Source organism: Schistocerca nitens, chromosome 10, assembly GCF_023898315.1.
Source record: "Schistocerca nitens isolate TAMUIC-IGC-003100 chromosome 10, iqSchNite1.1, whole genome shotgun sequence".
NCBI lineage: Eukaryota > Metazoa > Arthropoda > Insecta > Orthoptera > Acrididae > Schistocerca > Schistocerca nitens.
The window spans coordinates 83,041,850-83,055,343 of NC_064623.1; the positions used below are offsets into that span (position 1 = coordinate 83,041,850).

The 13,494-nt window shown below is 46.0% G+C and overlaps 1 protein-coding gene across 1 annotated transcript in view; it reads right to left on the reverse strand.

The window, feature by feature from the left end:
• The window catches only part of LOC126209898 (visual system homeobox 2-like), a 608,517-nt gene that overhangs the window by 476,797 nt on the left and 118,226 nt on the right, over positions 1-13,494 (reverse strand). The window contains exon 2 of the mRNA XM_049939020.1: positions 6,991-7,041. Within this exon, the coding sequence (XP_049794977.1) occupies positions 6,991-6,997 (7 nt within the window). The 5' untranslated portion in view covers positions 6,998-7,041. The remainder of the gene's footprint in view (positions 1-6,990; positions 7,042-13,494) is intronic.

Consider the following 13,494-nt stretch of genomic DNA (forward strand, 5'->3'; position numbering starts at 1 on the left):
TAAGAGGGGCAGTCGTTGTGCGCTCGCCTCGCCCCTCCCCCGCCATCGGCGGCGTCCATTCTGCTCATTGGTATCACCGCTTTTTGTCCACCGGGTCCGCGTGCTGCATCTGGAGTCAACCCGAGGTGGCGATGAACTGCGAGGGTTGCCTCCTCTCGCATTCTTCTCGCGGCAGAAGCATTTGGGCGCTTTAGGCGAGGCAACGACTCGCTGGTGCTTCAATAAACGCGGGTGACTGCGGCAATTCTGCGTCTGTGTGTGTGTAAGAGGGGGAGGGAAGGGATTTTGTGTGTGTGAGCATGTTCGTGAGTCCGCAAATAAACAAATATTCTAACAATATTACGTGCATGCGTGGTCTCTATTCTTTTGGGCATGTCCAAAAGAACAGAGTTACACATTTATATGATCGATTTGCCTCTAATGAATCCACAACCTTTAGTGTGGGTGAACATTTACGTTCGACCTCCAGCGGGAATTTAAAAGTAGCAAGCATGGTGGCGCTAAATGGGAATGTGAGACGGCCGGGGAGAGTACCGGGAAAGTCCACACATTTGCGGATATCGGGTTCAAGACTTGAAGTGGCACATATTTGCACTCGTCGCCTCTCGTTCAGCACAAAGTCCCAATGCAGCTGTCCATTCTCCCCATTTCCCCTTCAATTTACAAATTCTAACAGTAATGATACATCAATACCTGCACATTTTACTAACGACCTACCTCAGGTACGCACAGGTAGCACTAAATATCTCAAGCTAGCCAGCTTATCTGGTGTGACTGTAATATGCAAACATCAAAATAAGTTTTGCATCACGCGGTTCCCAGAACTCCTGAAGATAGACGTAGACTGTGGTTATTGTATCACAGACACAGTCCCTTTGACTGTTCAGAGATGTCACTAATCCCGCCCACTGATGTAAACAACCATGCATGAGCAGCGCCTATTAGACGGATGGGGTCCGACAGCCGATCGGTTCCAGTCATTCCACCAGGAAGGAGGTACACGGCTCGTGTTGTCTGTAGTTCAGCCATGCCTAGATGGTCAATATCGCGGCTCGATCGCGTCCACATTGTTACTTTGTGCCAGGAAAGGCTGTCAACAAGGGAAGTGACCAGGCGTCTCGGAGTGAACCAAAGCGATGTTGTTCGGACATAGAGGAGATACAGAGAGACAGGAACTGTCGACGACATGCCTCTCTCAGGCCGCCCAAGGGCTACTACTGCAGTGGATGACAGCTGCTTACGGATTATGGTTCGGAGGAACACTGACAGCAACGCCACCATGTTAAATAACGCTTTTCGTGCAGCCACAGGACGTTGTGTTACGACTCAAGCTGTGCGCAATAGGCTGCATGGTACGCAACTTCACTTCCGACGTCCATGGCGAGGTCCATCTTTGAAACTACGACACCATGCAGCGCCGTACAGATGGGCCCAACACTACGCCGAAAGGACCGCTCAGGTTGGCATCACGTTCTCATCACCGATGAGAGTCGCATATGCCTTCAACCAGACAATCCTCGGAGACGTGTTTGGAGGCAACCTGGTCAGGCTGAACGCCTTAGACACACTGTCCAGCCAGTGCTGCGAGGTGGAGGTTCCCTGCTGTTTTGGGTTGGCATTATGTGGGGCCGACGTACGCCGCTGGTGGTCATGGAAGGCGCGGAAACGGCTGTACGATAGTCGATAGTGCAACCATATCGGCAGCATATCGGCGAGGCATTCGTCTTCATGGACGACAATTCGCGCCCCAATCGTGCAAATCTTGTGAATAACTTCCTTCAGGATAACGACATCGCTCGGCTACAGTAGCCAGCATGTTCTCCAGACATTAACCCTATCGACCATGCCTGGGATAGATTGAAAAGGGCTGTTTATGTACAACATGACCCACCAACCACTATGAGGGATCTACGCCGAATCGCCCTTGAGCAGAGCAGCAGTGCCTTGATGAACTTGTGGATAGTATGCCACGACGAAGACAGGCATGCATCAATGCAAGAGGACGTGCTGCTGAGTATTAGAGTTACCGGTGTGTACAGCAATCTGGATCACCACCTCTGAAGATCTCGCTGTATGGTGGTACAACATGCAATGTGTGGTTTTCATGAGCAATGAAAAGGGCGGAAATGATGATTATTGTGGTCTTTATTCCAATTTTTTGTACAGATTACGGAACTCTCGGAACCGAGATGATGCAAAACTTTCTTTTTATGTGTGTGTGTATACAAACCTTCCTCGTGAATCGGTCTGTCTTTTTACTGAAGACTACATCAAAGTGCCTACTTTAGTTCCTGAGATTAGTCTTCATGTGGTGTCACCGCCAGACACCATATTTGCTAGGTGGTAGCCTTTAAATCGGCCGCGGTCCGCTAGTATACGTCGGACCCGCGTGTCGCCACTGTCAGTGATTGCAGACCGAGCGCCACTACACGGCAGGTCTAGAGAGACTTTCTAGCACTCGCCCCAGTTGTACAGCCGACGTTCATAGGAATGGTTCACTGACAAATTACGCTCTCATTTGCCGAGACGATAGTTAGCATAGCCTTCAGCTACGTCATTTGCTACGACCTAGCAAGGCGCCATTATCAACAGATATATAACTTGTGATGCCTGTACCGTCAGACCGATGTACACCACTTCTGGATTAAAGTATTCTACCAGTTACCTCCTGTTTTGCTAGTCTTATTTCTCTGACCTTGTTCCAGACCTCACGCCAATCTGCGTGTAATTAAACGCGTGCATTTCGGCCTCCTCTAGCAACACGGTGTTGGCTCTTCTGCCAACACTTCACTTCACATGCAGAGAGAGAAGAACGAGACTCTAATTTATAACATGTACAGACGATTCCAAAGAGTTCTGCCATTCACCGCTATAAGGCAATGACATCGTTTTCACAGCGGCAGAGGTTCTTAATTCACTACAGTTGAGCCAATTTTCAAAAAATATTTTTCTATACTACTATATAAAGACAAGTTGTTATCAACGTTGGTAAAAAAATACCGAAAAGTACTTGACTTACTTACAAAATTTACATGACACTCTAATGAACATTCGGAAGGACGCAAGATACACATCTGTAAGATATAGACGAGGGCCATTCGGAAAGTAAGGAGCGATCGGTCGCGAAATGGAGACGATAGTGAAAATCCGAAATAGCTTTGCACAGATGTGTCAAGGCAGTGGATCCAGTATGCCCGTAGATAGCGTCATGTCACTCTTCTCAGTTCTTCAGTTCTCAGCGCACAGTGAGCGCATAAAAGTGACCAGAAGATAGTGTCTCCCGTCAAGTATGGGCGCGTGCCGTGTGATTTCGCCTAATTTCATGGAGTCCCACATAACGTAACTATCGTGCATAAGATGGTAGTGAGAGAGAGAAATGAAAAGACAGGGCGAGGTGGCGCTGTGGTTAGCACACTGGACTTCGGAAGGACGACGCTTGAAACTCGAGTCCGGCCATCCTTATTTACGTTTTCTGTGATTTCCCTAAATCGCTTCAGGCAAATGGTTCCTTTGAAAGGGCACGGCCGACTTCCTCCTGCATTCTTACCTAATCCGATGGGACCGATGACCTCGCTGTCTGGTCCCCTGCCCCATATCAGCCAACCTACCGAATGTCTGGAGAATACGGTGGGTGTGGCAGGAGTTGCCATTTCAGCGGCTCCAAGTATGTTTCAACGGGTTGTGCGACATGGGGTTGCCCAGAGTCATGCTGCAAAATCTCCTTAACATATCGCTGCACTGTGGCCGCTTGTTTTTCAGTGCTCGGCTCAAATGCATTAATTGCTTTCTATAATGAGCTCCAGTGATCGTTTCCGTCGTTTTTAGTAGCTTCTAAAACATTCTATCTTCTACCTTAATGTGAGTCTTCGACGTCAAAATCACCTTTCTTGAAAAGTTGGAACAATTCTTTCACTAATAGGTGCCTCGCCATCCGTCATACCCAGCATTTTACGAGCCTCAGCCACAAATTTCTCCATTTTAAAGTATATCATTCAGATTTTCCGTAAATGACAAGAACTGGGCTCGTAAAGTAACATATTCAATACAGAATAACTTGATTATGCAATCACAAATCTACTAAATCTTTGACGGCGCTATGTCTATAAATGCCTAAGCTTACGGAATGACATTAAGATCTACCAACTGCACCACCACTAGAGAGCCTATATAGGGAGAGAGTGGCCATAGGTGAAGTTGCCCATGACTGATTGATTAGCTTTGGCAGAAAAATGGCGCCAAACGTCTCTCGCGCTTCCTATGTTCGAGGTGCTTTTGAGTTGAATTGAAGTTTAGACGACTTTTGGAAACGATTAAAAGGTATTTGAATTATCGAGAGACTTGTTATGCGTTGTGCATGCATGTTCGATTGGGTTGTATATCGTTTTTAGTACGTAATTAGCGTTTGCGATCTTAAATACGAGTTGAAATAATGAAGCGTTTTGTGATGAAGTCGATAGGCCTACATGTTTGAAGTAAACACGTTAGTAATTGTTCAGTATTGTTTTTGACATCTGTAATTCGTTCTCCAGCCGTTCGTAAACGATGCCAGGTTGTGCTGCATTTTGTTGTTCCAATAGAGGCGAAGGTGGATTTCGCGTGTTAGCATTTCCACGCAATGAAGAAAGACGAAAGCAGTGGGCAGTCGCAGTCAACAGGGCTGACATAAGTCAAACAGGAGCCTTGTGGAAACCAACCAAGCACTCTTAACTATGCGAAGTAAATCGTTTTTGCTTTTTGCTACATATAAAACAACTTGAAATATACATAGTTAAATTTGAAAACAGACTTGTAAATTGGCTGTGTGAAAATTATTATAACACATTATTCTTATAAACAAAGGCATTTAACGAATGATTTCGCCATATTGTCTTGTGCTTTTGATTCGGTGAGTGTGTACTCCACTACTCCACTACTCGCCATTAAAAGTCCCGCCCGCAGTTTGCCAGAAAAATGGCCCCGTATCGTCCGGTTGGCCACTCTCTCCCTATACAGGCTCTCTAACCACCACTTGACGCTACTGCCACCTTCTGCAAAACAGCAGAAGCAAAGTCGTAGACCAATATATATTTTCAAACAAAAATTGTATACACAGCCAAGCGTTGTTTTGTTTTCTTCCTCGCTGTCGATTTTACAGTAAACAGGAAAATTTTAATTATGGCTTATCGACTTACGATTAGAACATTACTACGAAATCTGAATCGTCCAATACTTTGCAACCTTACCCGTTCGAAGCTTAAAAGTATGCGAAGTACTGTCACTGAAGCCACTATCTTCACAGATGCAGCAGCTGCAGAGCTCTCTCTCATACACCGTGTGGTGTGCGTACTGTAAGACCCTCGGTACACACACCATCTGATTATTTGACTTGTCGCTCTAACGAAGTAGGCGAGTGTCAGCAATATGTCTCGTGGTCTTATTGTGGCGTGTTTATCTTCTGCCGTTACGTCAGACGATAGAAATGCCACTTGCACGCTTAGAGTAGCAGATTGACGGTGACCCACTTTAAACAGAACTTGATTAATTTTCACACACATTTATTAAAATAATAACAAGCATAAAAATAACTTAACTTGGTTCTGGATGCTATTTACAATTGACAATCTGAAGTTCCTTTGGTTTTGGTACGTTAATCTTATTCTCACATATCTTTGATACTTGACAAAGTGTCTATACATTTCTCTTCATGGCTATGTACAGGAATATGGTAATCTTATTAGGCGCAGACTGAAAATTGACTATAGACTGGTTCAGACTAATGCAGACTCGTACAGACTGGTGCAGACAAATGCAGACTGACTAATCGGAGGTCTGTACACTCGTTATAATACCTCGCGCGTTCAGGTATCACTGCGCGAGTGTGATCCGCGAGGAGAAAAGGTTTTACGTTAGCAGCAATCTCATTGACTGCGTTACATATTAATACGCGGATCGGCGGAAGCAGAATTTGGTCCGTCTCTAAGGCAGCGCCATCTCGTAGTGTGGAGACGGACGAGCGCTGCGCGGCGCGCTCTAGTGGGAAAGTACACAACGCACCATAAACCCAATGATCCTGGCCGATTACCCAAGAGAGAGGGAGGAGATGGCATAGAGACGTGAGAGATAGAGATGGACAGAGAGAGGGGGGAGGAGGTAATACACACAGAGAAAGTGGGAGGAGGATGTGGTAAGAAAGAGGAGGGGGGAGGACATTAGGATGTATATCCACTTTCCATACATATTTAGCAACTGCGAAGCATTACCGGGTTCGTTAATAAATTATGTACGCAAACCTTCCTCGTCAATCATTCTTTCTAATGATGAAAACCCTGAGATTAGCTCGAATATACAGACAGAACCCGTGGCTGGGAACTTTAAGTCACATATGTACAGAATAGAAGAAGAAGAAGGTAGAGGGATATGTGTAACAATAAGTTCGCTGTATTGTGTAAGCTAAAGATCAATACATCAAAAAATACAGTCTACCTGTTTGTGTAACATATCTTGTGTCACACAATGAACATCGTATCTTGTAGACTAAAGATTACTCATACTTCATCGTAACTCCTGCCGCATGCTTTTCGTTCAGTCTTCAAAATCGCATCAGTTGGAAAGCCCAAAGACGTTGTGCGTGAAAATGGTGACGTCCAAAGCACCAGAATTACTAATTTCAAAATGCGCTGCTAGGATACATGGGGTAAGTGAACATAGCTGTGAATTGTATTGAATGGTACTAGGCTATAACGATAGAACACTAGTTACTTGTTTACCGCATATGAAGCAGTATACCGTCTTTTTTTTTTAATTTCACAGTTCTTGTACCTTACAGTTTTTAATTAGTTCAGGATCTTGCTTCAGCACCCCCTCCCCACCCCCTCCACCCTCCAGCCTCGTAAAAGTAATGATATGAGCGCGTACGCTCCCAGCTGATTAGATTATGGAGTGTTGGAAAGCCGCACTTGTGGGTCTGATTGCCGCAGAGGGTAAAGCACCTGTAGCAATCGTCGGACTCACCTGTCATACAGCCACCGCTGGAGGTGAAGCAGTTCTTGAGCTGCGGGAACCCTGCAACAGACACAGAAGAGCTAACGTTAAGCACTCTGTTATCGAAAGTCTAAAATCAAAAACAAAAATTCTCTGTTCGCTGCCGGAGCTCCATCCTCGAACATTTCCACAACATTAATGTAACCCCTAACCGAACGTCATCAGTTACTGTAAGAACAAAAATATAGTAAAAAAATCGAAGGGAAGTTTTTTTTAAAAAATTTGCAAACTTCGTATATGATCCGCTAACCAGCGTCCTATATAAGACATGCTATAAAGTAGAGTGAGTAATATTTTATTAAATAAAAGACATATTGGATCACACACACACACACACACACACACACACACACACACACACACACACACACTTCCAGGAAATGATAGAATTTTGAACGAAATAATTTTTGTTCCGCTCAACCAGCGTCCCATATAAGACATGCTACAAAATTGAGTAATATTTTATTAAATATAAGACATATTGGATCTCACACACACACACACACACACACACACACACACACACACACTTCCAAGAAATAATAAAATTTTGAACAAAATAATTTTTGTTATTAGGCCGCGTCCTTATAAATCTGGTCCGCAGCTCGTGGTCGTGCGGTAGCGTTCTCGCTTCCCGCGCCCGGGTTCCCGGGTTCGATTCCCGGCAGGGTCAGGGATTTTCTCTGCCTCGTGATGACTGGGTGTTGTGTGATGTCCTTAGGTTAGATAGGTTTACGTAGTTCTAAGTTCTAGGGGACTGATGACCATAGATGTTAAGTCCCATAGTGCTCAGAGACTTATAAATCTGAAGCAACCGCTCTGAAGAGAAAAGCTGCAAACTCGCTCGAAAAATCGGCAATCTAGTCGCTATTTCGGCGCTCCGCTATCGTGTTTTGGGTTGTAAGGATGGTTGTGTAGCGTACTAAATCTAAAATGCGAAATAAAGACAGGAAGAAAAACTGCACCAGAACACCTGTCAGAAATATAATAATTGCGTGTGGCTGAATGGTCAGATGCAATTCTTTCAATTGGATGCCACTTCGGCGACTTGTGAGTCCCTAACCTGCCCCGGCTATCCAACCGTGGAAAAGTGACCAGTTTAAAGGTGGAATTTCAGAATTTTTAACATTGTGCAGCCCTTTCAGCAACTGTGATAACTGAACATGTAACACGTCTGCCTCAGTTGCAAATAGAAACCAAACTTTACCCAGGTTTCAGCCAAAATAATTTGGCCTTCTTTAGAAGTAGTTTAGTATCACTCGCTTCTGTAGAAGGCCAAATAGATAAATATAATTTGGCCTTCTCCGGGAGTAGTTTAGTGTCACTCGCTTCTGAAGGCCAAATTATTTTGGCTGAAACCTGGGTAAAAAAAAAAATAAAAAAAATGTTCAAATGGCTCTGAGCACTATGGGACTTAACATCTGAGGTCATCAGTCCCCTAGAACTTATTAGAACTACTTAAGCCTAACTAAGCTAAGGACATCACACACATCCATGCCCGAGGCAGGATTCGAACCTGCGACCGTAGCGGTAGCGCGGTTCCAGACTGAAGTGCCTAGAACCGCTTGGCCACACCGGCCGGCTTCTATTTGCAACTGAGGCTGGCGTGTTACATGTTTAAAAGTGGAATCCCAACCAAATGTCATTGTCAGTGACTCGTCACGGCGCTGAGAGGTGAAGGCCAGATTGACGACAGACAGAAAATTTTCGTGGTCCGACGCACTTCTCGGTTCACAGTCACGCTCTTCACCAATAGAGAGCCAGCCCCGACATACCTGTCCGTGAGGAACCCCGGTGACCTACTGATACAGCCGTGGCCTCGAGCACCTGCTGGCTGGAGTTTTCTTTATTTTTCCTCGTCCCGCGGCCGGTGGCAGCATTAGAAGGCGTGAGTTGCAGGCGTGGGGTGCGCAGCCTGCGGCCTGTGGTTAGCCGCCTAAACAAGCCTTCCCGACTTCCTACCCGCCGCTGGCGCCGACACCACCAGCTAACAACCTGACTAACTACTGCCCAGCTACTGCACACCTCCAGGCAGCCAGGTATACGTCCAACACACTACATTAGAACTATATGGGTCGACAGAAATACGAGAGCACAGCGCGAAATGCTCGCTCGATCATACACGCAGTTGCTAGCCAAGCATTCCCGTTGCGCTCTTGTGTTTGACCACGAACGGCACCTTTGCAACGTCCTCAATACGTATCAAGTGTGACTCGAGGTCAGAAGAGTGTTCTGTGTAGTTGTGAGTGCATTATAACATAGCTAAGTAACTTCGAACGGAGGCAAAATGTAGGTGCTGGTATGGTTGGCGCTTCCGCAATCGAGGGAGCCGGGGTGTTTGATGTTTCTAGAGCCACTGCATCGAAGATTTATACCGCACACAGGGAAAGCTGAGAAAGCACCATTCTCTAACTCCCAACGCGAACGAAAAGTGTGTTTAGTCATCGTCACCGACGGTCGTTGAAGAGGATTGTGACATTATAAGAGAACAACATCAGCAGAGTCATTGCAGAACCGAATGCCCCGTCAGCACCAGAACAACATGATAGGGGCGCCATAAGCTGGAATTCTAAAACAACTTATCAGTGATGCGAATGACCCTAACAACAAAACTTGGTGCCGAAGCCATAAAATCTGGACTATGGAACAATGGAAGAGAGTCATTTGGTCGTATGAGTCTTGTTTCACACTGTTTCCAACTTCTGACTAAATTTACGCCACAAGTGTGAAACATTGCGGGGGTCCGGTTACAATTTCGGCAGCCATATCGTGGTATTTCATGGGCTCCAATGTTGGCCTGTAAGGTCACATTACTGCCAAGGATTTTGTGACCATTTTGGCCGCTCAGGTCCATCCCTTGGTATAGTGTTTGTTTACCAATGGTGATGGTGCGTTCCAAGACGACCGGGCCCCTGTTCACGCAGTTGTATTTCACAATAAGTGTCGTACATTTATTATACGATATATGTGTTATGGTATTTTCATGGATTAAAATCTTTTTAAATTCTCATACTCACGTATTTCAGTCTTACATCAGTTCTAATTTCTTATATTTTACTCTTATGCTTACTCTTCAGAAATATTTGGATGATACCAGTCGTAGAAACATTCGAAAAACAGAAATGTCGAACACGACGAGCAACATGCGAAGGTAGGTTTGCCACAGTGACAATTCTTCGTATGAATCTCACTCGGCGAAGAAACGTCGTTAATATTGCTGAAGATTTCACGCGTTGGCAATAATTTCGAAGCAAACTACGCATAACTAATCAATATTCCAAAAACTGGCGCTTGAAATTGATTCTGAATCAAGATACGCCAAAGAATTTCACCGAAAACTACTTCAAGTAAGTTGTCCGTTCATTTATTGTCTTTTTTAATTAATTGGCCAATCAGATATCACACGAATAAGGACAACGTTATTTCAATATACATTGGAAAACATCCATGTAGTAATCTTCTATGGGCATGGTTAGATAAATGACAAACAAAGATAAAAATGACAATAATCGGTGCTCGAAAACGGTGTGCAAAAGTGAGAAGCATTGGTGTTAGCCAGCGTGCCAGCACCTAATTACTTACTCGCTAAAAGACACCCATAGTGCCTCGGAAACATTGACGATCGTTTTCTAAGAAATGTTCGGCAGCCGGGTTGCAAGTCTTATTTCAGGTGATGCCACACTGGGCGACTTGTGAGTCGGTGATGACGAAATGTTGACGAGGACAACATAACAACCTGTCCATGAGCGGAGAAAATCTCCAACCCGGCCAGGAATAGAACCAGACCGTGCTGCATGGTAGGCAAACACGTTACCACTCAGCTAAGCAGGCGGACTCTAGCGGGATTATTTTTCATGACTGGCTCAAATCGACGTTTGTACCACTTGTCAAGCAACCTAAAGCGAAGTTCTCAAATGACCACAGAATGAGCAGTGATTCATATCTCTAAGATATTTCTCATAATACTGCATTTGGGAAAATACCACACTTGCAACGTGGGCATTGCAGACTCTCAGAATTCGGCAATGGTTTTGGGACGCATAAGATGTTACTTAGTTTCCAGGTATTGATCCGATAATGCAGTGATGCTAACGAACACTACTGGCCATTAAAATTGCTACATCAAGAAGAAATGCAGATGATAAACGAGTATTCATTGGACAAATATATTATACTAGAACTGAGATGTGATTACATTCTCACGCAGTTTGGGTGCATAGAGCCTGAGAAATCAGTACCCAGAACAACCACCTCTGGCCGTAATAACGGCCTTGATACGCCTGGTCATTGAGTCAAACAGAGCTTGGATGGCGTGTACAGGTACAGCTGTCCATGCAGCTTCAACACGATACCACTTTTCATCAACAGTAGTGACTGGCGTATTGTGACGAGCCAGTTGCTCGGCCACCATTGACCTGACGTTTTCAATTGATGAGAGATCTGGAGAGTGTGCTGGCCAGGACAGCAGTCGAACATTTTCTGTATCGAGAAAGGCCCGCACAGGACCTGCAACATGCGGTCGCGCATTATCCTGCTGAAGTGCAGCGTTTCGCAGGGATCGAATGAAGGTTAGAGCCACGGGTCGTAACACATCTGAAATGTAACGTCCACTGTTCAAAGTGCCGTCAATGCGAACAAGAGGTGACCGAGACGTGTAACCAATGGCACTCCATACCATCACGCAGGGTGATGCGCCAGTAAGGCGATGACGAATACACGCTTCCAATGTGCGTTCACCGCGATGACGCCAAACACGGATGCGACCATCATGATGCTGTAACAGAACCTGGATTCATCTTAAAAAATGACGTTTTGCCATTCGTGCACCCAGGTTCGTCGTCGTGTACACCATCACAGGCGCTCCTGTCTGTGATGCAGCCTCAAGGGTAACCGCAGCCACGGTCTCCGAGCTGACAGTCCATGCTGCTGCAAACGTCGTCGAACTGTTCGTGCAGATAGTTGTTGTCTTGAAAACGTCGCCATCTGTTGACTCAGGGATCGAGACGTGGCTGCACGAACCGTTATAGCCATGCGGATAAGATGCCTGTCATCTCGACTGCTAGTGATACGAGGCCGTTGGGATCCAGTACGGCGTTCCGTATTACCCTCCTGAACCCACCTATTCCATATTCTGCTAACAGTCATTGGATCCTGACCAACGCGAGCAGCAATGTCGTGATACGATATACCGCAATCACGATAGGCTACAATCCGACTTTTATCAAAGTCGGAAACGTGATGGTACGCATTTCTCCTCCTTACACGAGGCATCACAACAACGTTTCACCCGGCAACGCCGGTCAACTGCTGTTTGTGTATGAGAAATCGGCTGGAAATTTTCTCATGTCAACACGTTGTAGGTGTGGCCACCGGCGCCAACCTTGTGTGAATGCTCTGAAAAGCTAATCATTTGCATATCACAGCATCTGATTCCTGTCGGTTAAATTTCGCGTCTGTAGCACATTATCTTCGTGGTGTAGCAATTTTAATGGCCAGTTGTGTAGTTCTAAGTTCTAGGGGACTGATGACCTCAGATGTTAAGTCACTTAGTGCTCAGAGCCATCTGAACCATTGTTACGGCTCCTCTTGCACTCAGCGAAGTTTCTGATAAATTGGGTTATGGCACTTGCATGTCTGTAGCAGTCATAGTTGCATATGTGAACGGAATAACTGGTACAATTGGAAGAACCATCTGCCATGCACCGGACCGTGCTTTCTGATGTAAGAGTGTAGATGTAGGTATATTGTGAACATTAATCTGCCTTCAACGGACCCGCCGGGGTAACCGAGAGCGCTAACGCGCTGCTTCCTGGACTCGGGTAGGCACGCTGGCTCCGGATCGAATCCGCCTGGCGGATTAACGACGAGTGCCTATGTGCCGGCCAGCCTGGATGTGGTTTTTAGGCGGTTTTCCACATCCCACTAGGTGAATGCTGGGCTGGCCCCCATGTTCCGCCTCAGGTACACGGCTCGCAGACATCTGAACACATTCGCACTATTCCATGGATTACACTCAACGCAGACAGTTGGGGTACATTACTTCCGTCCCGGGGGGGGGGGGGGTGGGAGGGGGGTATCGGGTGGCGGCAGGAAGGGCATCCGGCTATCCCTTAGAATTAACCTTGCCAATTCCGTACTTTACCCTGCCGACCCTGCGCACAATGAGGGATAAAGGTAGCAAAAGAAGGAAAGAAATAAAGAATCTGCCTTCAACGCTCCTACAGGGTACGGTGTTTCGTAAAAGATCGCTACAGTAGGTCGACCAGCGACAAGTAGGTTATTAGTTGCACAAGGCCACCACAGCAGTAGCGACGACTATGAGCTTTTCCCGACGATGCCCACGTAAGTTACCGTCGAGTCTGGGAGTCGAGTGAGACGAGGTGGTCCCTGGGACGCAAGGTGACGGAAGCGGCCATCAGCAGCGCGGCTGGACGTGTTTAAGGTAATCGGAGCCGGGTCTTTCAGAGCGCGCCT